The sequence below is a fragment of the Triturus cristatus genome, chromosome 1_1 (assembly GCF_964204655.1).
Source record: "Triturus cristatus chromosome 1_1, aTriCri1.1, whole genome shotgun sequence".
NCBI classification, from domain to species: Eukaryota; Metazoa; Chordata; class Amphibia; order Caudata; family Salamandridae; genus Triturus; species Triturus cristatus.
The window spans coordinates 92,987,964-93,014,085 of NC_140579.1; the positions used below are offsets into that span (position 1 = coordinate 92,987,964).

At 45.7% G+C, this 26,122-nt stretch overlaps 1 protein-coding gene across 1 annotated transcript; it reads right to left on the bottom strand.

Moving 5' to 3' along the window:
* Window positions 1-25,849, bottom strand: LOC146869590 (bystin-like). Its single transcript, XM_085606767.1, has 7 exons — window positions 25,514-25,849; window positions 17,541-17,691; window positions 12,700-12,838; window positions 11,405-11,538; window positions 10,731-10,891; window positions 3,130-3,232; window positions 1-1,945 (listed from the first exon to the last, which is right to left on the bottom strand). Exons 1-7 carry the CDS (start codon window positions 25,782-25,784, stop codon window positions 1,597-1,599), a joined length of 1,308 nt encoding a protein of 435 aa, XP_085462893.1. The 5' UTR covers window positions 25,785-25,849; the 3' UTR covers window positions 1-1,596.
* Window positions 25,850-26,122: the final 273 nt, after the last annotated feature.

Consider the following 26,122-nt stretch of genomic DNA (forward strand, 5'->3'; position numbering starts at 1 on the left):
TTTTTATTACAGCAAGTAACTTATTTATTGTGATAAATCCTAGCACCTAGACCTAAAATATAAGATTGCCTTCCTTTCACATCTGAAATGTTTCAGTTCGTCAGTTTAAGACATTGCATTGAATTGAAAACTACTTTCGTTGTGTGCTGGACAGTCTATTAAAAATGGTTGTCATATACAGTTCAGACATTGAAATGCGATATAGTTTTTAAAAGGTATTGAAAACAAGCAAGAGTGACTGCGTGGTGAAAAGTTTAACACGTGACGATTTACCAACGAAAAGAGAACAAATGGTTGACAGGGAGGGGGCCTCTAGACTGGCTGTTGAATTGAGGTCATGTTATGATTTTTTTATTAAAGACTCAGTCCTTATGTGTTTTGCTGTTTTGAATAGCCTGCTGCATTTTAAAATAAAGGGAAAAAAGGCACTCACATGTGTTCTTAACAGAACTGACACATTTCAAATGCAAAAGCTAAGAAATTACATTTCACACCCTAACACTCATCCAAGGCATAACCTTAAACACTGATAAACTTTCTGAACTCACCTCCCTTGTAACAAACTATTTTTTACATCAACTGATTAGATTCACATATAAATCAGTCAAATTATTCAAACTAGTCGCCGACTGATCTGTAATCACAAGCAATGCTTACAAGGTCATATTGTACCAATACACACATTATTTTTGTAATACCATTTTCAATAAAATGGCCCCAGCTTTCGTTTAATTAACAATTTCACAGTAACCAATTAAAAGACTGTCAACATGTCACAAATAAAGGCAGGCTTAGGCTATATAGGCTACATCTTAATTTGTCTGCATTCTAGGACCAAGACAGAGTTTAAGTCAAGTCCATCAAATTTTTTTTTTTTTTAGATGGGTGGAGTTAGCCGAGCAGCTTAGCCTGCAGTTTAAGCTAGTTATGTGCCTAGACTAAACAGTTACAGCTCCTAGTTTGCAGTCACTCCTTCGTAGAAAACAGAACTACAGTTATTTGTTACAGCTTTCCAATTAATAGGGTAACGTGGGGGTGGCGAAAGAGGCAACCGAGCCACAGAACCCAGCGATGCTGCCTCAGCGTGCACTGACTTTTAGAAAAAGCATATGCTGCACGGCGGAATACCAGAGAAATCAGGCAGAGCTATATCAGAGGAGGTGAGAAACGGATGCCTGTACAGCATAACACCCCCCCATCTGTTTTTTTCCCCACACAATTCCAGAATTCAGTCCTGCTTGACACCATTCTTACCAACAATCTCAACATTTATTGCCTCATCACATTTCCACAGATCTTACAAGTTGTTTTGCAAAACTGTAATACCTCGAATGTCCAAAACCAAACCTGGTACAATGAGATGAGAGACTGACTCTTCAGCTGGTGCAATCATTAGCATAACCTCAGTGGGGCACAACTTTGTAACCCAGGAACGGCTATTATCTCAAAACAGCAACAGGAGTCTAGGCCGAAGCTCTGTAGTAGTCATATCAAGGTCAGTCAGCACAGCAAATCCACCACAAACAAGGGCTTGAGTCACCAAGAGCATGAAGAGAATAGATCAGTTTGCAGTCTGATGGGCACATAGTTCCTTGGTCACTCAAACATCATGGGCTGGGCACCTTCTGCGTCTCTCGAGGTAGAGTTCACCAGCTCACGACGCACTTCAGAAGAGATCAGTGGGTTAGTGTGTGTTCGTAGCAGATCTAGTAGCGCTTCCTTTTGCTCAGATGACAAGTCCTCCTTATAGCGCTGAACAAAAGTGAGGAGACACTGGTGCCAAAGAACGGGCAGCGTCCGCTGGTCTGAACGGAAAGCCAGGAAGTGGAAAACCAAAGCGTCAACCACACGGAAGGGCAGTGCATACTTCTTATCTAGGAGGAGACGCAGGAAGATGCTGTTGGCTCCACTGTACTCCAGCTCTGCAATCTTCAGCATGGCAGCACTGAGGGAGGGTAAGATAAGATCATGTTTATTTTTGCTTGATTAATTAAAATCTTTGCAACTACATAATTAACACAAATTATTACGTTTAAAAACAGCATTAAAAAGATCAATAAAATATTCCCGGTTTGTGCAATTGGCCGTTTTAAAAAATAATACTCCTGGATTCTTGTATTTCAAGTAGTGCTGAACTGACAATAACTACCATTAATTTCCCAGCTTGACCAAGTCCATTGTTCAAATTTGAGGCTTGATGATTTAAAATGCGAGTGCAACTAAAGTAAGATATTAAGTTAATTTTACATGTGAGAAGCATTTTCTTAACCTTTGGGCAATAAGTAAAAATAATTGTACAACTATAGAGTGTTATTATTCCTTTTTCGGGAGCTCCCTCCTGAAGCCCTTGTACTCTTACTTTTAACATACTTCAGATAACGACAGGTTTTTCAGTCTCTTGGTTACCGTCTCAAAGACTTTTGCTAGCCGGCAGTTAAGCTGGACGTCAACAGGATTGAAGCAAAGCTTCACTGCCTGCCTACAGGACCAGAAGCCGTAATACCTGAAGGGACGCAACACTGAGGGAGGGAGAAAAGAGCCATTACGACTAGCAGACAGACCCCATCATTCCTGCCACCAGTTGGGGTGGGTGGGGGAACAAGGGAGCGGGCACGAATATGCACCGAAACAAACTTGGCTCTTGATTGTCTACCCAACCATGTCCACGTTTACACAGAACAAATGAGACTCCCACCAAACCTGGATATAAGTTATATATGTTTAAGGCATTTTCAATAATATCTGCTGGAATCTAATCAGTACTGCTGAAACTTCAATGCGTGTGCACATGTAAGGAAAAGATTACGTAATTTCAGTAGCTCTCCAAACCAGTATTTAGTAAATGTCTGTACCCCAGTTCACAAAAAAAGAATGCTTCAAACTTGTGCCTAGTCTTTCTAAAAATACAACATACTGCTTCTACCATTCTTCTACTGCATGTGTGTACTTTTGCACCCTGTATGCAATTGTATATTATTAGTCCTGTTTCTCTGAGGCGAGAGGTTTTTGAAGGTGGCCAAGCTGCCAAGTTTATTAATAAGGGTGAAAAGAGTAGAAGGGAGATTCAGTCATTTATAAGTGGCATTCAAGGGGAGGGGACAAGAACATACCAAGAACCATGGTCATTACCTAGAGTGCAGGACTGGGATAGAGCACTTGGTAAGGATGCTACCCACGATCACAGCCTCCCTCAGGGAACAGGTGCCAGACTCACATAAGGGGATCAAAATACCTGGAAAGGAAAAGAGTAACTCAGTGAGCTCTACTTGACGTTTTAGAGTGTTCTAACAGTGGAAGAACTGGTAAAATTCATTACAGTCCAACACAGACTAAAAATACCATGATCTATCCCTAGTGTTTCCTGGCAGTTTAGCCAATAGATTCAAGTTTCATCTTACCGCAATCTCTATAAAAGAACAGTACACCCCCCACCAGTCAATCTACACACAATGAAAGAAAAAAAACAACATACAGCATAACCATGGAACAATCATGGCTAAACTACATTCTCAGATTTCCCCGAACAGAAACAGTTTTAAAGGAGTGATTTACAAAAATAAGGCTGAAGCAATCAATGCACACAACACTTTGAGTAAGGTTTTTAGTTAAAACTAGTGGTGCATCAATCGGGAAGATCAACCTCGTAATCTTCCACACAGGAACACAGCTCCATAAAGTAAGCTACAAAGATGGTCAGCACCCGCAATTCATTAGTTAAATATATGGACATTACAAAATAGTGTACAGACTGCACCCTGGTTTTTGTAAATAATTTTTTATTTTTTTTTAAAAACACATCTTTATTCCCATCATCTTGTTCTTTTAAAATCTTTTCTTCCCTGCAGCCAACTCGTTTCGTCCCTTAACAGAGACTTCTTCAGGGCCTAGTATAATGTTGACGTATCAGCCAAAGAGAGTGAGTTAACAAGATTTGTAGCATTCTTTGAACTTTCAAAATTACCATGTTCGAGGCATGTGGGCTGCTGAATTCATATCTGTGCATAGATCGCCGCCTAGTGTTGGGTCCGGATGATGCACATTGTTGTCCTGGAAGAGTCTTCGAAGTATCACGAGATAGGTGACTCCTCCCCTGGACCATAGTGCGCATGGGCATCCTCTCCATCCTTAGATTGTTTTTTTCCGCCATTGGGTTCGGATGTGCTTATCTTAGCTCAAGTTAGGAAAAATCAGTTTAAGGCCAAAAGGCCTTTAGTTTGTCGGTACTGTTCCCGTTCGGTTTCGACTACTTTCTTTAGTGCTTTAGCACCTTCTTACAGCTTTTCGGATCCGCTTGGTCCGAACATCGAACTTCGATCGACGATGGAATCGAGGACTCCATTCAAACGGTGTCCTTTATGCCACGCGAAATACCCACACATCGACGTCCACCCGGTATGCAACAAATGTCTCTCACCGGATCACGATGAGTCCAAATGTATGGCCTGTGCCCGATTCCGCTCCAAGAAGACTCTCCGGAATCGACGGGCGGCAAGATTAGAGGCGCAGCAATCGGCGCCTGCCCCGGCCAACATCTTCAGCGACGAGGACGCAGAGAGCGTGGAAGACGTAGACTCCAGCCCCGCTTTCGAACACGACTCCCGATCGGAAGACGACGATGAGGTGATCTTTCACAGAGAAGAAGTCGAAGAGGTAGGAGACTACAGTGAGGCCTTTGGGGCCGAGGAAGATAGCTCCAGCGAGGAGCTAGGCCCACCCGTCGATACGGAGGCCAAAAACATGTCGTCTTGAGGCTCAGGTCGAGGGATCGCCTTCGGGCCTTACCCAAGATCAATCTCACGGTTCTTCGGCCCCGCCTTCAGGCCCGGCCTCGAACATTTCGCAAGAGCCATTATTACCGAAGACGACTGGATTCCCTTCAGCGAAACCGAAACCAATCGTCGCACCAGTTCCATCGAAACCAAAAGTGAAACTGGTGGTGATCGGCACGAAGCCCTCCACTCCTTCGACGCCGGTAAAGGCCATCGGCTCCGAACGCACGAAAAGGGATTTCGGTGCCGAGCTCACCAAAGCGGATATGGGTGCCGAGCCCAAAAAGAAAGCCCTCGGTCCCCGCAAAGCGCCTCGGCCTCTGGCACCGAAGACATCGGCCCCGACCACCAAAATCACGGTGGCCACCCAGTCTGCGTCGACGTCGAAAACAGCGGCGCCTGCCAAGTCGTCGACTACAACGAGCGTCGATACCTCCCTTCGGATCGATGACCCCATGGCTGCAAAAACGTCGGGTGACGCATCCACACCAACCTCCAAGGTGCCGACCGGTTCCAAGGAGCTATCTGCGTTCTCCATACAACAGGTCGCGGCATCGTTGCAACGCATCAGGGAACGGGCAGCCCTCCGCTCTACGTCGGGCCCCGACACGCACAAGGCTCCAAAAGCACCCTCGGCGCCAACCAACATCACGTTTGGCTTGCCGCCCTCCACGGCGCCGAAAATGTTCGAAATTCGGACACGTGTCTGCCAGACACAGTCCCCATCCACTGGACACACAGATTGAGCCTTCACAGCCACAATTCCATCGACGCTAACACTGGTAGGCTGATGCTCCGCAAGCGGAAAATCACGCCAGAGAGAGGATTGGACTCCTACAAAATCCCTCTCAAGCACAAATTGCCAGCAGGGTCGGAGCCAGTGCTTCATGAACACTTTCAACCCTCCCATCAGGATCCACAGTCCTTTTCTCCTACGCCTTCAGAGACAGACGCTATAGAGGACTATGTAGGGGATGATACCACCTACCCTGGGGATGTCGATCCTGATGAGCACCTGCAAGACCCAGATCAGGCATGGGATGACCCTACAGACCAGGGTACCGCACCAGATACCCATGACACGCAGCTTTACAGCACAAAGACATCTCCCACAGAGGACACTGCTGCCTTCAATGCCCTCATAGAACGGGCTGCTGCCAATCATGGAGTAGAACTCCATTCTGCCACTGTCGAAGAAGACTTCTTGGTGGACACTTTCGCCTCTTCCGAAAGAACGGTCAAAACTCTGCCCATGTTAAAAGGAGTTCTCAAAGCTGCAAAAGACATTTTTAAGGAAACAACCAGGGCACGGGTGCTGAACCCCAGGATTGAAAAAAAATACAAGCCTGCACCCGGAGACCCTATGTACATTAGGGGTCAGTTACCTTTGGACTCCATGGTGGTTGCTAATGCTCGCAAAAGAGCCCATTCGCAAACAACAGGTGATGCTCCTCCCCCAGACAAGGAGTCCAAAGTGCTGGAGACATCAGGCAAACGAATTGCAGCACAAGCAGCAAACATCTGGCGCATTGCCAACACACAGGCGGTCCTGGCCCGTTATGATAGGTCCCACTACGACACACTAGAATCCCTACTCCAACATTTGCCAGATGAATATAAAGAGGCTGCGGAGCTCCTCATCAGGGAGGGACAACTCCTTACCAATGCATCCATCAAGTGCGCCCTGGATGCTGCCGACACAGCGGCGAGGGCAATCAACACAAGCGTCATGTTGAGAAGGCACGCATGGTTGAGAATCTCAAGCTTCAAGCCGGAGATTCAGAACAATATCTTAAATCAACCGACTACTTATTTGGCCCCGAGGTTGACACTACCCTCGAAAAAATTAAAAAAAGACACTGACACTGCGAAATCAATGGGGGCTCTGCAAACACAGCAGTTTCGTAGTGGCTCCTTTCGTCGCCCCGGGAGTAGAGGAGCAGCTAGAGTTCAGGGGTCACAGCAGCAGTACACTAAAGGGGGCACACAAAGTACCTATGATAAAACCAACAGAGGTGGATATCGTGGCTCCAGCACCAAGGGCAGAGGACGTGGTTACGGCAACACCAGGTCCTCCCCCAAAAACAAACAGTGACGCCCTCTCCCTTCCCCCCGACCACATAACACCTGTCGGGGGGAGACTCCAACGGTTCCTGTCTGCGTGGAAAACCATCACCACAGACAGGTGGGTCACGGACATTATCCAGCACGGTTACTGTCTCGAATTAACGTCCACTCCACCCAACATACCGCCAAGGCACCGTCCTATGTCCGTAGAGCACTTGGCATTATTGCAGCAGGGAGTGCCAAGTATGCTGCAAAAAGGTGCAATAGAGGTTGTGCCCGTCAATCAGCAGGGGACAGGGGTGTACTCTCTGTACTTCTTAATCCCAAAAAAGGACGGGTCGCTCAGACCTATACTAGACCTGAGACCCCTCAACCAATACATTCTCTCAGAGCATTTCCATATGCTCACCCTACAGCAGGTTCTCCCGCTACTCAGTCAGGGAGACTTCCTAGCCACACTGGACCTCAAAGATGCGTATTTCCACATACCCATACACCCATCACACAGAAAATATCTCGGGTTCACTATTCAGGGACATCACTATCAATTCAAAGTTCTCCCCTTCGGAGTAACAACAGCACCCAGGGTTTTCACCAAGTGCCTAGCAACAGTGGCTGCACATCTACGGAGACAACACATTCACGTCTACCCTTACCTGGACGACTGGCTTGTTCAGGCAAAGTCAGCCCAGCAATGTGCCAGCCACATGTCCCTCACCATTCACCTTCTTCAGAGTCTGGGATTCTCACTAAATTACCCAAAATCACATCTCCAACCCGCACACGTACGACAGTACCTGGGCGCGACTATAAACACTCTGGCAGCCACAGCTCAGCCAAATTTAGTGAGGATCAACAGCATGCAACTGCTGATGTCAAAGTTCAAACCTCAACACTCCCTTCCTGCGCGAGTGTTCATGCAGTTAATAGGCATGATGGCCTCCTGCATTTTCATAGTACCGCACGCGAGATTACATATGCGCCCGCTTCAGGAGTGCTTGGAACGTCAATGGAATCAGGCTCACGGGCAATTAAAAGACCTAGTGTTGGTGAGCGGTCGGGCATACAACTCTCTGCATTGGTGGAATCCACAAAACCTTTGCAAGGGCCGACCGTTCCAAGAGCCTGTTCCACAAATAATACTGACAGCGGACGCCTCTCCCCAGGGTTGGGGAGCTCATGTACTCACTTACACAGTGCAGGGACTATGGACAACACAACAAAAGAAGATGCACATCAACGTTCTGGAACTGATGGCAATCTTCCTCGCCATGAAGGCATTCAAAGTACACTTGTGCAACAAAGTCGTGTTGATCCGGACGGACAACATGACTGCCATGTACTACATACAGAAGCAGGGAGGAACACACTCTCTACAGTTGTCTCATCTGGCTCAGCGCATGTGGAAGTGGGCCATTCAGAGGAACATATTCCTCATGGCGGAACACCTCCCCGGCAAGGACAACCAGATGGCGGATCTGCTCAGCAGACAGCCACCAGATGCACGAGTGGGAGCTACATCCGTCAGTTCTCCAACCGTACTTCCAACAGTGGGGTCACCCAGAGATAGACCTATTCGCCACAAACGAAAACTCAAAATGCCAAAGCTTTGCCGCCAGGTTCCCACATCCACAGTCACAGGGCAATGCGATATGGATGAACTGGTCCAGCAGATTTGCGTACGCTTTTCCCCCAGCGCCATTAATACCGCTGGTGGCACGCAAACTGCGACAACACTCACCCTAGTTGCTCCCACATGGGCGCGCCAACCATGGTACACCACCTTTCTAGAACTTTCCGTGGTGCCGCATCAAAGGCTGCGAATCAAACCCGCACTTTTAACGCAGAACCATGGCGAAATTCAGCACCCAGATCCGCAACAGCTGAACCTGGCAATCTGGCTCCTGAAGTCTTAGAGTTTGGCTACCTAAACCTGCCACCTGACTGTATGGAGATCATCAAGGAGGCCAGAAGACCCACTACCAGAGCTTGCTATGCGGCTAAATGGAAGAGGTTTGTCATTTACTGCAAAAACAATGACATTAACCCGCTGGACGCATCCATTCAAAACATCATCTGTTACCTCCTACACCTATACCGATGCAATCTGGCATACAACTCAATACGTATCCATTTAACCGCGATAGCAGCCTATCTCCAAAACAGGCAGCACCTCTCTTTATTCAGAGTGCCTGCCATCAAAGCCTTCTTGGAGGGACTCAAACGAGTAATCCCCCCAAGACACCCACCAGCACCACTGTGGAACCTCAACTTGGTCCTCACCAGACTAATGGGTCCTCCCTTAAAACCTCTCCATTCATGTGAGATTCAATTCCTCACCTGGAAAGTAGCCTTCCTAGTGGCAATCACTTCGTTAAGAAGAGTTAGTGAACTCCAGGCACTAACCATTCAAGAGCCATTCATACAGGTTCACGCAAACAGAGTTGTACTACGTACCAACCCCAAATTCATGCCCAAAGTGACATCGCAGTTCCACATGAATCAAACTATTGAACTGCCTGTTTTCTTTCAAAATCCACAAAATGTCGCAGAGAGAATGCTCCATACACTAGATGTAAAAAGGGCCCTCATGTACTATATAGACAGAACTAAGGACTTTAGGAAAACAAAACAACTTTTCGTTGCCTTTTCTCCACAACACAAGGGCAACTCCATTTCCAAAGCAGCTATAGCCAGATGGATCGTTAAATGTATTCACATTTGCTATCAAAAAGCTAAACGCACATTAACTATTCCCCCACGAGCCCACTCAACACGAAAGTTAGGGGCGTCCATGGCTTTCCTAGGAAACATCCCTTTACAGGAAATATGTAGAGCAGCCACATGGTCCACTATACATACATTTACCAAACACTACTGTGTAGATGTACACTCAAAACAGCAGGCAGCTGTAGGACTGGCTGTTCTCAAAACTCTTTTTCAGACTGCTGCAGCTGGCACAGGTAGCCGCCGCTAACGGAGGTACTGCTATCTATTCTATGCACAGATATGAATTCAGCAGCCCACATGCCTCGAACTGAATATGCTACTTACCAGTATGCATCTGTTCTTGGCATGTAGGGCTGCTGACATTCATATCGCCCACCCTCCTCCCCGGAGCCTGTAGCGGCTGCAGCACTCAGAATTACTGTATAGCATGGTCATTACTTACTGTATCTACTCCATCACCGCCACAATGGCGAAAAACAATCTGAGGATGCCCATGCGCACTATGGTCCAGGGGAGGAGTCACCTATCTCGTGATACTTCGAAGACTCTTCCAGGACAACAATGTGCAATCATCCGGACCCAACACTAGGCGGCGATCTATGCACAGATATGAATGTCAGCAGCCCTACATGCCAAGAACAGATGCATACTGGTAAGTAGCATATTCAGTACTCTTGTGCGATCTGTGTCTAGTCCTAATAATATAGGAATATCCAATGTTTAAATGTCAAAATTCCACTGTTCCCTCTTCAGAACTGTCGGCAGCGAGTCGTGTCCAAGCATATGTAGGCATCTGAGCCCGTAACTGGCAAGGGGTGTGGGTCTCGGTCTCTTCGGCTGATAGGTATACCAACATTATACTAAGCCCCGAAGAAGTCTGTTAAGGGATAAAATGCATTTGACACAGGAAGAAAAGACTTTTAGAACAAGCAGATGCGAATAAAGATTTTTTTCTTCATTTTTATGTTTTATGTTACAACATTTTTTAGCTCAGAAGTTTAGATTTGAATCAATTCGCACAATAGACTCATTTCATGTTTCTTTCAAACAATACTAGGACATGTAAAAGGGGCACCAATGAAATGTACTCGATGTGTGCTAAGCAGTGACTGGGAACTATGTTCAACAGAACTACTTAAGAAGCAGGGATTCACAAGAACAAACCTTTGAACCAAGCACCAGGCTTGAACAGTGCCTTCTTGAGGGCCATATAGAGGTGGAAGTTGAGACGTTTGTACTCTGCAATGTCATCCCGCACTCGGGGCAGCAGGACCAAATTATAAAATCGTTGGGCCATCTTCTCCTTCAAGTTTGAAGAGAATATCCTACAAGAAAGCAGCAAAGAGAATGACGTGCACATTACAAAATAGAGGATTTCTAGACTTTTGTTCTTGCATTATACACGTTACTATACTATACTCCAAAAGGAAGCTCCCTGCTTATTTCTGTGTTGGAGAAACATACCTTTGTAAAAATGCGCGAGTATTAGGAGGACCAGGTAAGGACTTTAGGGGGAAAAGTGTCACTGTAGGTATGCCAAGAATCACCACTTCTATGTTTAGAGGAGAAATATGTGGGGGTTACACCTACATGTCAATTGGCTTAGGTTTTGCCTCAACTATTAAGAGCTAGCTTAGAGGAAACTTGCGGATCAGACATCAGAGTATGCATAAATGATGCATGCTTTCATACCGGGGTTGATGGCATTATTAGAGTGGAAAACTCCTTAAAATGTAACATTAAACACTGACACAAGCAGCAATATGTTCACCTTTCTAATTCCAGTACCCAAAGAAGCAACTATAAAAAGACATTCTGTAACATACCTTTATACTCACCTAGTGGCCTGATACATCGCGGCGGCTGTCCATGATTCTGGCTCCATGATGTACAAAATGTGTTCCCAGTTGGATAGAGCAGGCACTATCTTGAAGGCTTTGGGGAGTTTCCCACTCCGGTACTTTGAAAGCACCTGCAGAAAAAGGCCTTGCATTACTGACGGTGAAAGCAATATAAGATCTGGCATTTGCAGAATACAGAAGGGGAAAGGAATACATTTTCTTCAAGAACAAGATACTGGCACATCCCAACCAGTATGAAAAGAAGTTTCCTCACCAACCATGTTCCCAGTATTCCGTGACTCCAAGTGGCAAAAGCAATCTGAAACCAGACCCCCCCCTCCTCCCCCCCCAGTATCGCGATAAAAAAAAATGCAAACAATCACAAGACAGTCCTGTCTAGAAACAATGGCTACTAATGCAAGAGTATTCAGTCAAATACAATTGGGAAAACATTGCCCAAGAAGTCCAATTCTAGAATCAGATGGACTGTAACGGCTTGTATAAAAAAAAAATTTTTTTAAACCACACTACCTATTGCTAAGAGTCCCTATTAACGATGGAGTTGTAGAAAACAGGTCAAAGACTAAGTTGCAGCTTCTGCTTGCCTCAATTTACACTCTACCTTTGTAATTTCCTTTCATTGTTTTAGCTACAACTTTCTTCAGGTTGTTTTTTTGTACTTGCATTAGTTCTGCTCCCCATCACATTTTGGCACAGCACATCTACTTAACCTCGTTGATATCTGGGAATATCCCTGATACTCTTATTTGAGACACTGCTCTCAAACTGTGAATTACGAAGCACCCACACTATGTTCCTGGAGCCTTCTCCATCGCTCCTTAACAGTGAAACAACCTGGAGCTGCCCATAAGAGCCTCTTCACTTCTTGAATTCTGCAAGAAGGTGAAGACCTAGCTTTTTAGAGTAGTCCCACTAGGCTGTAGGTGTGCTTAGATTCTCACCTACTCTTCGCCAGGATACCCTGCCAGGTGATACAGCGCTCTACAAATCTGCATAACACACTATGTTCCTATAGAAAACAAAATGTGGCTTTCTTTTTATGAAACCAGCAGATCACATGTTCTTCCATGAGCAGCTTTTCTAGGACAGCCACCATGAAGAGAGTCAGGTGCAGATGGCTTAAAGGCATAGCTGGACAGGAGGGTGGCCCACGAGAGGTTAGGAGGACTTGGGCCTCCTAACCACCAGAATACTACTAGCCACCTGTATCAAATGTCACACAGTCTACTGAAAAACTCTTGACCAAGAGCCACTCTCTTCCAGTTTATTACCTCCTTTACACATTTGTACACCTCTAGTATCCTGGGGTCCAGCTGTGGCATTGGCCGACCGGACACCTCCGACATGACCGTCTCCACCTCAGTTTGCTTTTCTGTTATCTTCTCCATGATGATATCAGCCAGCGTCCACCTGTAGTAGAAGAGAGCCCACTGAGCTGGGATTGCACATCACGGGTGATCAGCCGCGCTATATAAATCTATGAATTATAATGGTGACTTCCGGTCTGGTCCTGCAGCCTTGATCACAGGACAAGGAGTCTGTTTTCCCCATAGTCAGTGAAGAAGCTTCCCTTTGACGTAAATAGAGCAACCTTTGTTTCTGCTGCCCCTTATGTGTAGGGACTCTGGGTAACTGCTCTTTTCAACTGAGAGTATAATTCTCATCAAAGATCTTGCAACTACGATAACAGTGGTGCCCGACTGACATGTCTTAGTTTTACTCTTTGTAAGAACATTAAGCATTTGTTTACAAAATGCCATACAACAGCTTAGTGCTGTGCGGTCACTCAAGCAAGGTAGTCACTAACAAAGATAATACAGATGTGTCATTAAATATTCATAACGTATTGTACATACAGCGGTGGTAAAGATGTGAAAGACTTTACAGGTTCTCATCAGGACATTTGAATTTTCAGATGTTTGATCAGGTTACCAAGTCAGTGAATGATTTAATTCACTTTTTCCGGGAACCTCCGATTTCTTAGGACCGTCTGTATGTCCTGTTCTGGGATAATAATGGGTGTAGTTTCTGCTATATACAGTAACTGTCAGTGTGCCAGAGTACATAGATCTCCAGAAGGAGCTAGAGCAAACCTCCAATAATCATGTCCGTTTCCTTAATCAACGCTTTTTGCTTGCTTCTGTACAGCAGGGATCATTTTGTTTAAATGGCTCGATTTTGAAGTTGATCTTGTGGGAGGGGTAGAGAGGCGGGGAATGAAAGATCTGGTGCAAGCAACAAGGAGGCCAAAAGCTATTCACAGATCAAAAGATATACAACGATCACAGTATCGATGTAAAGTTTTTCTATGAAAAGCCACCAGGGGCAAAGTCGGGTGCTGAAGGCTTAAAAGGCATGTCTGGAGAAGAGGTTAGCCCAAGAGAGGATAGGAGGACTTGTAACTGCCAGCCCAGATGCATATATGTGGTCAAAATAGCTTTCACCTCTCTTTAGTGCCTCTTCCCATTCCCAGCTTTCATTGCAAAAGTTACCAAGTTATTATGTTCATTACCCTTTCAAGACTTGATTACTCCATCTGTTTCTATCTTGGTTCCCCTAGCAAGATCAGAGAAAATGCAGTCACAAGACCCCTAACTTCACATAAACTGCTGAAACATTACATCATTCTTAAAAGCCCATCACTAGCTACCAGTATCACTCCGCTACACTTTCAAATCACTATGTATTACCCACAGAGCAAGTCATAAAATTGGACTGAATTTCTCCACTGCAAAATCAAAATATAAAGGCTAAAGCGCAACCTTAGATAAATGGCTGCACAGCTCCTCTTCACCATTACTACGGAGTCCATTTAAGTGGGAGATCCTTATCGGTTACAGCAGGCAAATTTGGGGATTGTGTTTCTAAACACAATTGTTACATAGACTGACATCTCATTTTCTGTAAATGCCTGAAAACCCAGCTCGTCCCATCTTCAAGATAAGGTTCACACCTAAACTCATGGAAACTAACACTACTAGAATCAAAAACCATCTCCTACCACTAACCACAACACGTGACTATCATAGAATATGCAAACCACACAACACACCACAAGATAACATAGCAGACCCATGTGCAAAACAGGCCCTGTACCATGGACTAACGGGGGCAATCATATTCCAAGATATGAACCAAACGATCAAATGGCAATTAGAGGGTGGAGTCAGATGGCGTCAAAGATGACCACAACTTCTCCGGTTCTCTATGAAGATTCCAATCATTGATCCTTGAGACACTCTCCCAGAGCCTTTCACTCCCTAGGCTGGGATGTGTGAATCGCTAAAGGGTTGGGGCTGCGTATGAATCTGCTTACCAGAGTAGTTAATATATTTGCATAGCATTACTGTCAGTGGAATAAAAAAAACTTTTAAAAAAAAAAAACCTGGCATTTGCACTGCCAACAGCTCTAACTTTAACAAATGTGAGACCTATTGCACTGGAAACACATTTGTCTCGCATTTGTTGGAGTTATTGGCATCATAAATGCCAATGTTTTTGTGCCTAGCCTTGTTGTAGGGTGCAGTACCTTGTGTGGCCAAAAGAGGTCCCTGGGGGCCTCTTTTGGTCCCATACAGTACTGCACCCTGCAAAGTTGGAGCTAATGCCATTGTAAATGCCATTTTTTAAGCCATGTGGTGCAGTACCATATGCAGCCAGAAGAGGTCTGGGACTTCCTTTGGCCACATATGGTACTGCACCCTGCAGAAGATATGGTAAATCCACCCTACCCATAATGCATTGCATGCAAGACTGTACTACGAGCACATTCAAATAGCTATCCATATAGAGTATCCAATTAGTAGCTTTGAAATGTGGCAATAGAATTAATATATTAATTCAGGATTGGGTTGTAATCTATGTGGAGCTGATGAGGGGAAATTCGTAGGTGGTCTTATATAAAAGCAAGATGTCCTAATGAGTCAGTAACCACTGCCAGCCTTGCTTAGGACCAAGCGTGTCCTGCCTGAAAGCCCTTTAAGAAAATAGTGCTCTAAGGCTGTAATTAAAACCTAGGGAGTAACAACAAATGTAGCGCGGCTGTCCTCAAGAGAGGTTACAAGAAGAGACAAGGCGGTACTAAGGAGGGACTACTAGGACTATTGACCAATAGAAAGCCACAATTTACAAAGGACATGGAAAGGAGCTAATTAGAAAGATGAGAGCAAAGTGGGCGGAGCTTCATGACGATTTCCTGAATGTTTTGAAGAGACAGCGCAAGTGCTGCCTAGACAAGACCTAAAGCAGGGGGGGTGGGGGGTTGAGTCTTTGTTTAAAGCATATGTGGGGAAGCAACAAGGTATAGGGGGCTGAAGCAACATGAGGGGGTGGCAGATTTGACACAGATGGAGGCGGAAGCAAACCCGGAGGGCACAGAGAGCAAAGTGGAGCGAGAAGCACACATGTGAGAGGAACATGGAGAGTGGCAGAGAAGTAGTACACGGGGGAACAGCTGGAAAACTTGCAGTCTCATGGACTGCATAAACAAAAAGAAGAAAGTAGTTCATGAAAAGCGAGCAGTGAAAGGCCAAGTAATGTTTTCATACTCCAGGGGAGGTGTACACAGACGAAGGAAAGGCCACAGAAACTGACTAATAAGCAGCAAATAAATGAGTGACACTAATAACAGACAATGGTAATCAATAGTAGGCTCTAAGCCCACTGTAAGCTAACAATATGTCTTGCAACAGACAGGGCATGCAAGGTCTAGTAGACAACACTTAATAAGTGAGTCGAAGGCATTCAAAACTTCCACAGGAAGTAATAGAGGGCCATAAGAGAAAGATAGTGGCTCTCAACAAGATTCTCCCCAACCTGTTTCAGTAGAAAAAGCAATTGTGACAATGGAGCCTACGATTACCTGTCTGGTAGCAGGTGGGGAAACACAGCGACTTAGTTCAAGTTGCAGCAGCATAATCCTTCCTTTGTGAGGCTGATCATGAAAAACCGAGGTGCCAGGTATGGAGCAAAGGTGAAAGTGCGAAGGCACAACGAGAATGGTTTGCAAAAGTAATCAAGAATTTAGGACCCTTAGGGCCAATCAGAGTTAAATACCTAACGGCGTTTAGCTTAATATTTTGTGATGCAGTGTCATTGATTTTAACTCCGGGGAAGGACAGGGATGTCTTCCTCAATTTTAATCTGTGTAGTGTGCTCTTTAATAAAAAAAATATTTCAATATAAAAGGAAATTCAAGCATCCAATTCCCACCTTATGTACTGAACCCCTTACCGTCCCCCAGAACTAGTGCAACATCCTTTAGACGTTTTGCTTACTTTAGTATTTCATTTAACTTTTTTGTTGGTTATTTTCTGTTTCACGCCTCAGTCGATTTTATTTTTTCACTAGCCGACAACGACAAAGTATCTCACCCTCAGTTGTCTGCTGGGTTCCAGTGAGACTACGCTGACCCACATAATTGTCCATATGTAGGACAGGATCTCATGTCTTTGGACCAGATACAAGGAAGCACTGTGTTCACCTTGTTCCTGGTTGTTATTAATTTGTTTTTTGCTGGAATACATTTCAGTAAGTTTGTGGCCAACCACTGGCAAACTAGTGAGAATTGTTGCCAGATCAAATAGGGCATGTACAGAGGCCATTTCAGAGCAATCTGACTGCTGGTGTTTAAAAACAAGCTGTGCATCATCAGCATACATGTAGAAATGTATGCCCATAGCCTGTGAGAGTTACACTCTGAGGACCAAATAGATGTTAAAAAGTACCAGACAATACTGATCCCTGTGGTAACCCAAAAGATGATAACTTAGACTGAAGCTTAAAGGGTGGAAGGAAAATGGTTTGTGTACAGCATGTCAGAAATGGCTCAAACCAGCATGCTGACAACCAGTCACAGCACAGATGTCTCTTGTACTCTGGAGAGCAGGATGGCATTGTCAGAAGTATTGAACGCTGCTGACAGCCCTTGTGAACTTAAGGCTCCCCTATCCTGTTGACTACACTATGTCTAAGGTCATCCAAAAATTATTTGGATCCGAGGTGGAAATCACAGGTTTCTTTAGAATGATCCTCTTTAGAAAACAATGTGTAGAATAAGGAAGTTTACTGGCTTAAAATGGAGCACTACACAAATAAATATTTTACTCTTTACCTTATCGGTGGATTCTTGTTCATGAACTTCTCAATGGCCGCCTCATCTTCGGGGTTTACCTGCAGGTCCTCGCAGTAATCCCCCTGATCCATATTTGCTGCTTTATCCAGAGAAGGCCACTCATCATCGGAGTCAGAATCTTCTTTCGCCCCTGAAACATGAGCAAAGGATTAATGTAGCAAAGTTAGGGATTATGGATCATGGATATAGGGTGCTATAGGAAGGTACCGATGGTCTTGGATTGATATCTAATGCGGGTAATATTGTGGTCACTAAATATCAAAGCGGGTGGGGGGGGGGGGGGGCTAAAGCCACAGATTACAGACTCTCTGCCAACATCTCACCACTCTTCAGCAAGTTTAGAGCCAGCCCAAAGACGGGTCCATGTACAGTAAGGAGTCCGGTACTACTGCTGGGAAAAGGGGCACATACAGCAGTTGGAATTCTAGGATTTTGTTTCCAAGCAACACCCACTACATTTGTCTAGGACATGCATGCGAGAAGAGGATGGCCATATTGCTGAAAATTTAAATAGAGAGACAGGAAGACTAGACATTTCCAGACCAGGAATACAGCAAACTGTGCATGGGGACCCCATAGAGAAGCCTAGCTCAGATATGCAATGTTGAAGTTAGGTTGGTCATGATGTACCAGGTAACTAACCTACTACTTCCCTTTTACCAGTCCACCGGTCACTGCTCCACATCTACTTTTCCAAACCACAGCTTGGGTAGTAGACAAAGGTAACTGGCACCATGGGTCTGCAGATTACAATGGTGGATTGTGGGATAGGGCACTGACAGCTGCACAAAGGAAAAGAATGTGGTACATGATGGATGATTATAGGATGGGTAGGAACACATGACGAGGCGAATGGGGCTAAGAGTGGGATGGGTAAAGCAAGTTCTGGGTGTTAACAGGAGAGAAATAAGGTAAGAAGGGACAGAAGCGAAGTGTATGAATGGTAGAGGAGATTGACGCAAGCATTGATAGCGACAGAGTAAAGGGTATACTATAAGCAGGGGAGCCAAAGAGGGCAATAGAAATGGAGGGAAAAGTAGTGGCAGCGCATGAAAGGGAGGGGAGATATGGGATTAGGGAGGGTAGGAGAATGGAAGGCCGTGATCTTCTTTTCTCCTTCCTTCCCCTATCCCATATCTCACCTCCCATCCATGCGCTGCCAATTCACTTCTTTTTCAGGGGTGAAGAATGAGGCGGGGGGAATGGGGTAGAGAAGGGTGGATGTGCACGGATGAGAAAAGGGAAAATAGTGGGTAAGGAATGGGATAAGAAGAGCGAGGAAAAGTAGGTTGTGATTGAAAGAGGGAGACTCAGTAAAGGAAGGATAAGGGAAGGAAGAGTCACGTATAAACAGGAAATGCAAGGAAAGGAAGAAGATCAAGCACCAAGACATCTGACTGCTGTATGCAAGAAGCCTAGGATACACTTGAACTCTGAGTTAAGATTATTTTTGTTCAGAACTGTGTAACAATACGGTAACACAGCGTTCTGAGCACTTCTGCCAAAGTTGTGTGTAATTTGAAGATCACAATATCTAACACTAGTAATATGGCCAGGTGGGTTAATGCTCTTGTAGCAGAAATAAGCTAGTAACTTGCAGGCTGCACTTTACAATGGCAATATGATTCCTACTCAGGTTGATGTACCTGCTGTCGATAGAGCGCGTAGCTAATAGTTATACGAATGCTGCAAGTCATTGACCGCTTTACAGTAAGGTAGCTCCGGTTGCTTCCCGCAAGATCTGCATTATCCTGCCAGCAACATTCTTTTTATCCACGTAGAACAGCTTGGGGAGTTGTAAATGAATGTGCCTGCTGGAGGCCACACATTTCAATCTCAATAAAAGAGCATACATATCTTCTCCAGGGGGCAGTCTCTCACCAAATTCCCTTGAGAGACCATAAGTTTGAAAAAAAGGATCTAAAAAGTTTGTTATTGTTCTTTAGATCTTTGAGGGACAGTTAAGCGTTCTGCTGAAACAGCTTTTCACATGGTCTCCCAACTCGCACTGACAGAATGCATCCTTATGCCACAACACCACTCAACTGGAGTAGCTAAGCAGAGGGCTTTAAAGCAGTGAGTCTTCTCAGGTCTAATTTTAGTCAAATCAAAAAGGTCTGGGTCAACACCAGATCTTATTCTTTTAAAACTGGTACTTACAGGGCCCTGTGTTAATACCCTCAACCGAACAGGCAAAATACTGATCAATTTCTCTAAAGTGACTAAACGCCTTAATGTTACCCATGTTAGATATGCAGCCCTCATTTAGATTTCAAGTTATACTTCCATCTTGCATTCCCTAAAAAGGGATTGTTTTTCCAGATGCATCTCTTTGGGCTTTTCCATGCTTTGGGCATTTAAAGTGCTTACTGTGAACCGAACCAACACTAGATGTCTGGGCAAGTTCAAGTAGGTGGGTAAGACAGTTCAAGTAGGCGAGTGTTTGTGAAGGACAAGGACTGACTCGAGTTTAGGCTGAAGGCAGTGTGATTTTCTCATAGTGCTAGCCAGTGGGTCATAAAGGTGTTCACATTACATGCAAATCCAATCCATGGCGTCTCTGCAGACCGCCCCAGGCGATGACAATCAAAAGCGTATAGAGGTACACAGCTGCTGAAATGTGGACAGTGACAAAAGGAAAAGAAAATGCAATGTTTGCAGGTGAAGGTGTGGGTTTTAGATCTGGGGGTAATTAGAAAGAGCTAACAATACAAGCATTGGAATACCAACAGGTCTCGGCCATGTCAATGTGCATGTCTTTTAGCCATGTTGTCTAGCAGCACATCTGCTGTTCAACATGGCTGAAAGTCCAGAATCACAGGATGTTGAGCCAACACAGAGTCCCTACGCCCCCCATGTTGAGATGATTGACTCGCCCCTCCTAACACAAACAAGCATTTACAATGCAGTAGGTCTCGCAATTACATTATTTGGAGCGATTGGCATTGAAATGGTTTAAAAAAAATTGCCTTTGTAAAAAAAACAAAGAAAATGCTCTAATGCAAACTGACAATAGCTAACTTTTTGGTAACTGCAAAATCTATAGCATTGCATTTGCACTAGTGTGAGTTATCGGTATTGTAAATGGTACTGGTCCTTTCACAAAGAGGAAGGGTACACAAGCATTTGCAATGCAATAGGTTTCGTACTTGCGAGATTTTGAGCTATTGGCATTGTAAATGGCAATGTCTTTTAATGATTTGTTAAAGAAACCTGCAATAATAAAAGACATTGTCATTTATAATACTAATATGTTAATGTTTCGAAAACGCGAGACCTATTGCTATGCCTATGCTTGTTTTCCAATGTTCAGGGGGACAGGACTGTATAATATTCGTTGTTGTATTGCTAGATGTACAGGATTTGTATACCTAGACATGTGGCATGCCAGGCGCCATCAAGCACTGTGGGCAGTGCATGCGTCATGGACTGATGATTAGTAAACATCTGGCACAGCTATCGCACCGTTTCACTATTGCCTCAACATTGCACGTCCAGCACGACAAGCACCTGATGGCTTCCACGTGCGTCCCTCGAATAACCAAGAAACCAGTGGGGGGTGTGTGTGTGCGCAGAGCTGTGTGCGTGGGGTATGTGTGTGTGTGTGTGTGTGTGTGTGTGCTGAGCTGATTGATGATGATTCAAGTCCGAAGTGGGGTGGGTGGGTGTGTGTGTGTGCAGAGCTGTGCGCTGTTATTCAGGTCTAAGGTGGGGAGTAACGTAGCAAGTGCCATGGACCATGTTGCAAGCAAGAAAATAGCCCTTTGTGGCCACGGTTCGGACAGTAAAATACAGCATTGGCACGGTTCAATGGGCCCCACGAGCTTCTGGGCCCCCGTGCAACTGCAGTTGCTGCACCCCTGAGCAAACACCTGCAGCACACTTTGCACCACCCCCTTGGAGCCCAAGGGAACACTCTCCTGTGCATTTAGCGTGGATGTCATGAAATGCCCCTTTAAGCACAGAGCAAGTAATTCTAATCCGGATATTTGGCCAGTGTCCCATACACATTATTACTAAAAGTCACAATTTCCTTCATTCCAGGGTATTCCAGTGCAGCAGCTTAGGCAAAATCCGCACATCCATGCTAGAGAACATTTATTACAACTCTGAAAGGCTAAAAGTACAACCTGTTCCAGTCTCAGGCCAGCGTAGGTACTGTTCAGCTGCAGAGCAGTTTAGTTTGAAGAGGGTATTCAGTCGAGCAGCAGACCCGAGGGGCACCTCCTCCTATGCACTACAACACTGACAGTGTGGGGCAAAATACAACAGTGGAGACGGGGACCCTTTCTGACCTCGGTGCCAGCAATAGCCGTGGTTTAAGTGTAACAGAGCTGCCAGCCCTCCTCTACCCCGCACTATTCCGTCCATACTTTTGGGCTCAGCAGAGCACAGCATAGCAGTAGATGTGACTGCTAGTCCTGGGCTAATCAGGGTGACGTAGGGCGTAGAGTCTCAATCCCTAACCTGTCCCGCTAGAGCAGCAGGGCCCAGGGGAACCCCCTCTCCGGTGCCAGTCACAGGCACAGCAGGGGGCAGCACAGAGCCACTCTTACTAAAATAGTGCATGTCAGAGGCTTCACAGGGGTACAAGCATACAGTAGCAAAGCCTGGACCCTCAATGTAAATGTCCACTCATAGGCTGAGCAGGACACAGTAGGGTAAAGGAGCGGAAAGCTCCCTTTCCGTGCCAGTCTCTGCCCAGCATAATGCGTAACCGTGTCACCCATGTGCCAGTCTCAGCCCTGGCACTTCCTCACAAGGACGCAGAATTATTCAGCTGCAGTTTAGGGTCCATTCACTGTCCAGAAAAGAGTCTCAAAGCAAAATAAAATGTGGCCGGCAATGGGGCGAAGCAGTGCAACAATCGGACAGCAATGGCAGCTTGTATACAGCTACCCTGGCAAAGTCATAATCTGTACAGAAACACAATCAAAACAAACACAGAATGGGCTGAAACCCCCACACACCACCATGCGGTTTTACGTCAAAGAATTGTGTGAGTTGAGGATAGCAATTCAAACACCATGGGATAAGACTAACACAAATGCACTTTTCAATTACAAATCAATATGTTGTTCCAAAACAGGGGGACATGTGCATTGGAAATAAATGCATAGGTCAGGGCAGCAACCGTGGCAGCATGACGTATCATACCAAAGACGCACAACCTGAAGCTGGCACTAAATTTATGAAATAGTGCTGGGAGGGGGCGCGCGGCTGGACAGCGATCAGGGCAGCGTGCAATCCGCGTGCAAACACTGTAGACCTTCTCTGGGAAAGAGGAAGCGCGCGGACATAACTGCTCTGTGGAAAAACATGGTCAGGGCAGCAGGGAGTTCACGCATCCTGCAACCACAACTTTGTAATCCCAGAGTGGAACGAGCGACTCTGGAGGAAGCAGGGGGCAGAAGCCAGAGTGGATAAAGTTTCCAGGCAGGGAGCGGGCCCAGACCAGCAGCAAGCCAGAGAGCGCAGCAGCAGCCCCAGCAGGCTGAGCTTCACACCCCTCCCCACCCCCGGCTTCTTCTTTCGCTTTGTGTGCCTGGCGAGCTGCTCCTCTCAGGCTCCAGGATGTTGAAAATGCGCTCGGGGAGGGCCGCTGGCGAGGGAGGTGGCACTTTCCACATCGGGGAGGGCCGCTGCTGCCCGATCCCTGCACGATCCTGCAAAGAGGGGCCTATTAGTTCCCCCAGCTCTAAAGAAACTGCTTAGGATTGGCTGTCAAATCCAGCCCATCTGCTGCAATCATAATCAGTCTCAACTGAATGGCTGACACATCTATGCCTGCAGCAGCCCAGGTTAGGATAACCAGTGCAAGGAGAGGGATGCTGGGTGGAGAGAGCAGAGCAGGCTGAGCAACTCCATTGTCTGCCGTGAACCGGGTGCGTGCTCTTAGGGCCGGACGAAAAGGAGAAAGGGCGATAACAAAAAAGCATCCTTTTCAATAGGAAGCCACTGTTTAGCATAAACGTTGATGCGACCCAATGGAAGTGATGGGTGGGGCTTCAAGTCCCCTTCTGAAATCTCATTGACAATATGTCTAGCAGAGCAAGAAGCGCATGCGCGCTGCAACGCTAGGCATGACCTAAAAAGCGTTATGACATGGCCTGCGCTGGCTGCATCATAACACTTTTTTCAGTGACTGTCAGCCATGCTGAACAGCAGGTGTTCTGCTTAAAACATGCCTAAAAGACATTCCCATTGACAAGGTCAATCACTTGGGCATTGCCGAGATCTATTGGCTTTGCAAGTGCTTGTTCAGTGTTGACAGTTTCTTGCTGAACGGAAGTGATAGTGAGAAACAGTTGAAGGGCTTTGAAATAAATCGAGTATGTGGCGTAACAGCCAGAGCTACCGAAAGGGGAACCAGGTTCAAATCTCAGGGTTAGCTGAACAATTTGATTCTGGGCAAATCACTTAAGTTTCCCTCGCCTACGAAAAGGAAGGTCTGTGTAATGTAACTGGTGAGCACTGAAAGTGCTCCAATACAGTCTGCTGGCGTTAGTACTATGGCAATATGGAGGACAGAACAAGTGCTCCAATACTATCGATCATCCACACAAAAAAAGCAGCAACATGAAAAGTAGTGGGAAGACAGGTCAAGCAGGAGGGTATGGGGAGATGGGTAAGCAACAATGGGAAAAACATTTATTGGCAAAATAGTGTAAGGAGACATGTATTAGGTCCATGAACTATGAGAGAGCCAAACACAAGAAGAGGGCATGACGCCTGCATGAAGAATGGCTTCTAGGAAACTAGAGCGACACTGAAGTTTACCAATGGTAGGAAGATGGGCAGCCTGTATGCCCACAGATAGAACATATGTCTCATTGAGACAGCGCATGAGCTCTCTAGCCGAGACCTTAAAAAAATAAAAAAAGAAGAAGTCTACAGTGAAAAAAGACATTGATGACAGCTGTGAAACAGCGCGAGACAAGAGAGAAAAGTTGTGAGACCATGAGGGAGGAACTTCAAAGCCCACTAGTCCAATGCAGAGAACTTATTTTTAATTTAGTTTCGTATTTTCAAAACTGAAACATTTTCACTTCGAATTTAAAAGTCATGGTTACACGTTTCTTTGCTAGAAGTTTTTTTAGAGGCATGATATTTTTTGGTTTATATGTTTGAATGCAATAACAGAAAACTCACAGATACCCAAATAGGGCTCAGGGTACAAATAGACCGAGCCAAAGGATTTTAGTTCACATGCTTTAGGTGACGCCCCTGCACCAGGATTCCTAGCTTCATTGACCACACCTTTTAAGAGACCCCAACCTCCCTTTCTTCTTTTTTTGTTCAGAGCAGGAACTCAACCTAAGATACTTGAGCACTTACATGAGCACCAGTTACATTACACAATGTCACTCACATTCGTTTATTAAACAGATTAAGTGATTTGCCAAGAATCACAGGGCACTGACCGGGCGCCGAGATTCGAACCTCGTTCTCCAGTTCCGAAGCTGGCAGCTTTGGAGTAACGTCACATTCTCTTGCGCCTTAAAGCCCTTGCAATTGCTAAGCAATTGCCATACTACAGCTGACTAGTAATGATGCACAACTACGCTCTTACAATGAAAGATTCCATACACTGTAATCATTCTTAAAGAATGGGGACGCTCACTTGCAGAAAGAGAACAGGGGACGAGTTATCTCCGAATCACATATCCCTGGTTTTGCTTCCTTACTGCCACCTACTATGTAATGCAATTTCCATCTGTTTTTCTTTACAGTATGTATGTAAAGCTCTCCGATACCTACGGGTCAAGCTAGCGCTATATAAAACTTTAAAAGTAAAAAAAAAATATCCTGCTCTAGTTTTCCTTCAAGGTAGAACTTTAATCTGCAACACACATTCAGCTCTGCCATACCTCGTTAGCCCTAATGTCTTCTTATTCCCGTCTACCCGACAATGGTTCTGCCTTAATTAATAGTTCCCATCTCACTCGTACCAAGCACTGTGCTTCTCCTCGCAGGGGGGCCCGTTCCCGGGCCATGCTCCTCCTCGAGCTCTCTCTGCTGCGCCCTGGCCTGGCGCAGGATGCGTCCGCTCAGTTTGTCATCCACGTAGCTCTCCTCGGGACCAGAGGGCTGGGTCCTACTGCCGGCGCGCGCTTCCCGTGGAACGTCGGCCTGCAGTATCTGCTCGGCGAGGCCTGGGCCGCGCGAAGCAGCGCTGGCCCGCGAGCCTCCACGACCCCGGTTACGGCCTTCCTTCGGCATCTCCGTTAGTCCCAGTGGCCGTTGAACACACGTGCCCTGCGCTCTGACAACGTCACTGTCTGCGACCAGCGGCAGCCAATCGCTCCTCCCTTCCCTCCTAATCCCGCCCACAGCACTGACGTCAGCGCAAGGAACACACCCCTGCACGTCTTGACGAAACTCTCGCAGTTCTAATAAAACAAGCATTTGCAATGCAACAGGTCTAGCATTTACTGGAGTTGGAGCTATTGGCATCGTAAATCACAATGCCTTTTATTTATGTTTTGTTTTTTGAAACATAAATACAACGCATTGTCATTTACAATGCCAATAGCTTAAACTCGCGTAAATGCGAGACC

Excerpts from the sequence above, each read along its gene's own strand:
- LOC146869590 (XM_085606767.1), bottom strand. The coding sequence starts at position 25,784 with ATGCCGAAGGAAGGCCGTAACCGGGGTCGTGGAGGCTCGCGGGCCAGC. Across the intron at positions 10,892-11,404 it reads GCGATGTATCAGGCCACTAG|GATATTCTCTTCAAACTTGA; the intron begins GTGAGTATAAAG and ends GCTTTCTTGTAG. Across the intron at positions 3,233-10,730 it reads GCCTGGTGCTTGGTTCAAAG|GTATTTTGATCCCCTTATGT; the intron begins GTTTGTTCTTGT and ends TTTCCTTTCCAG.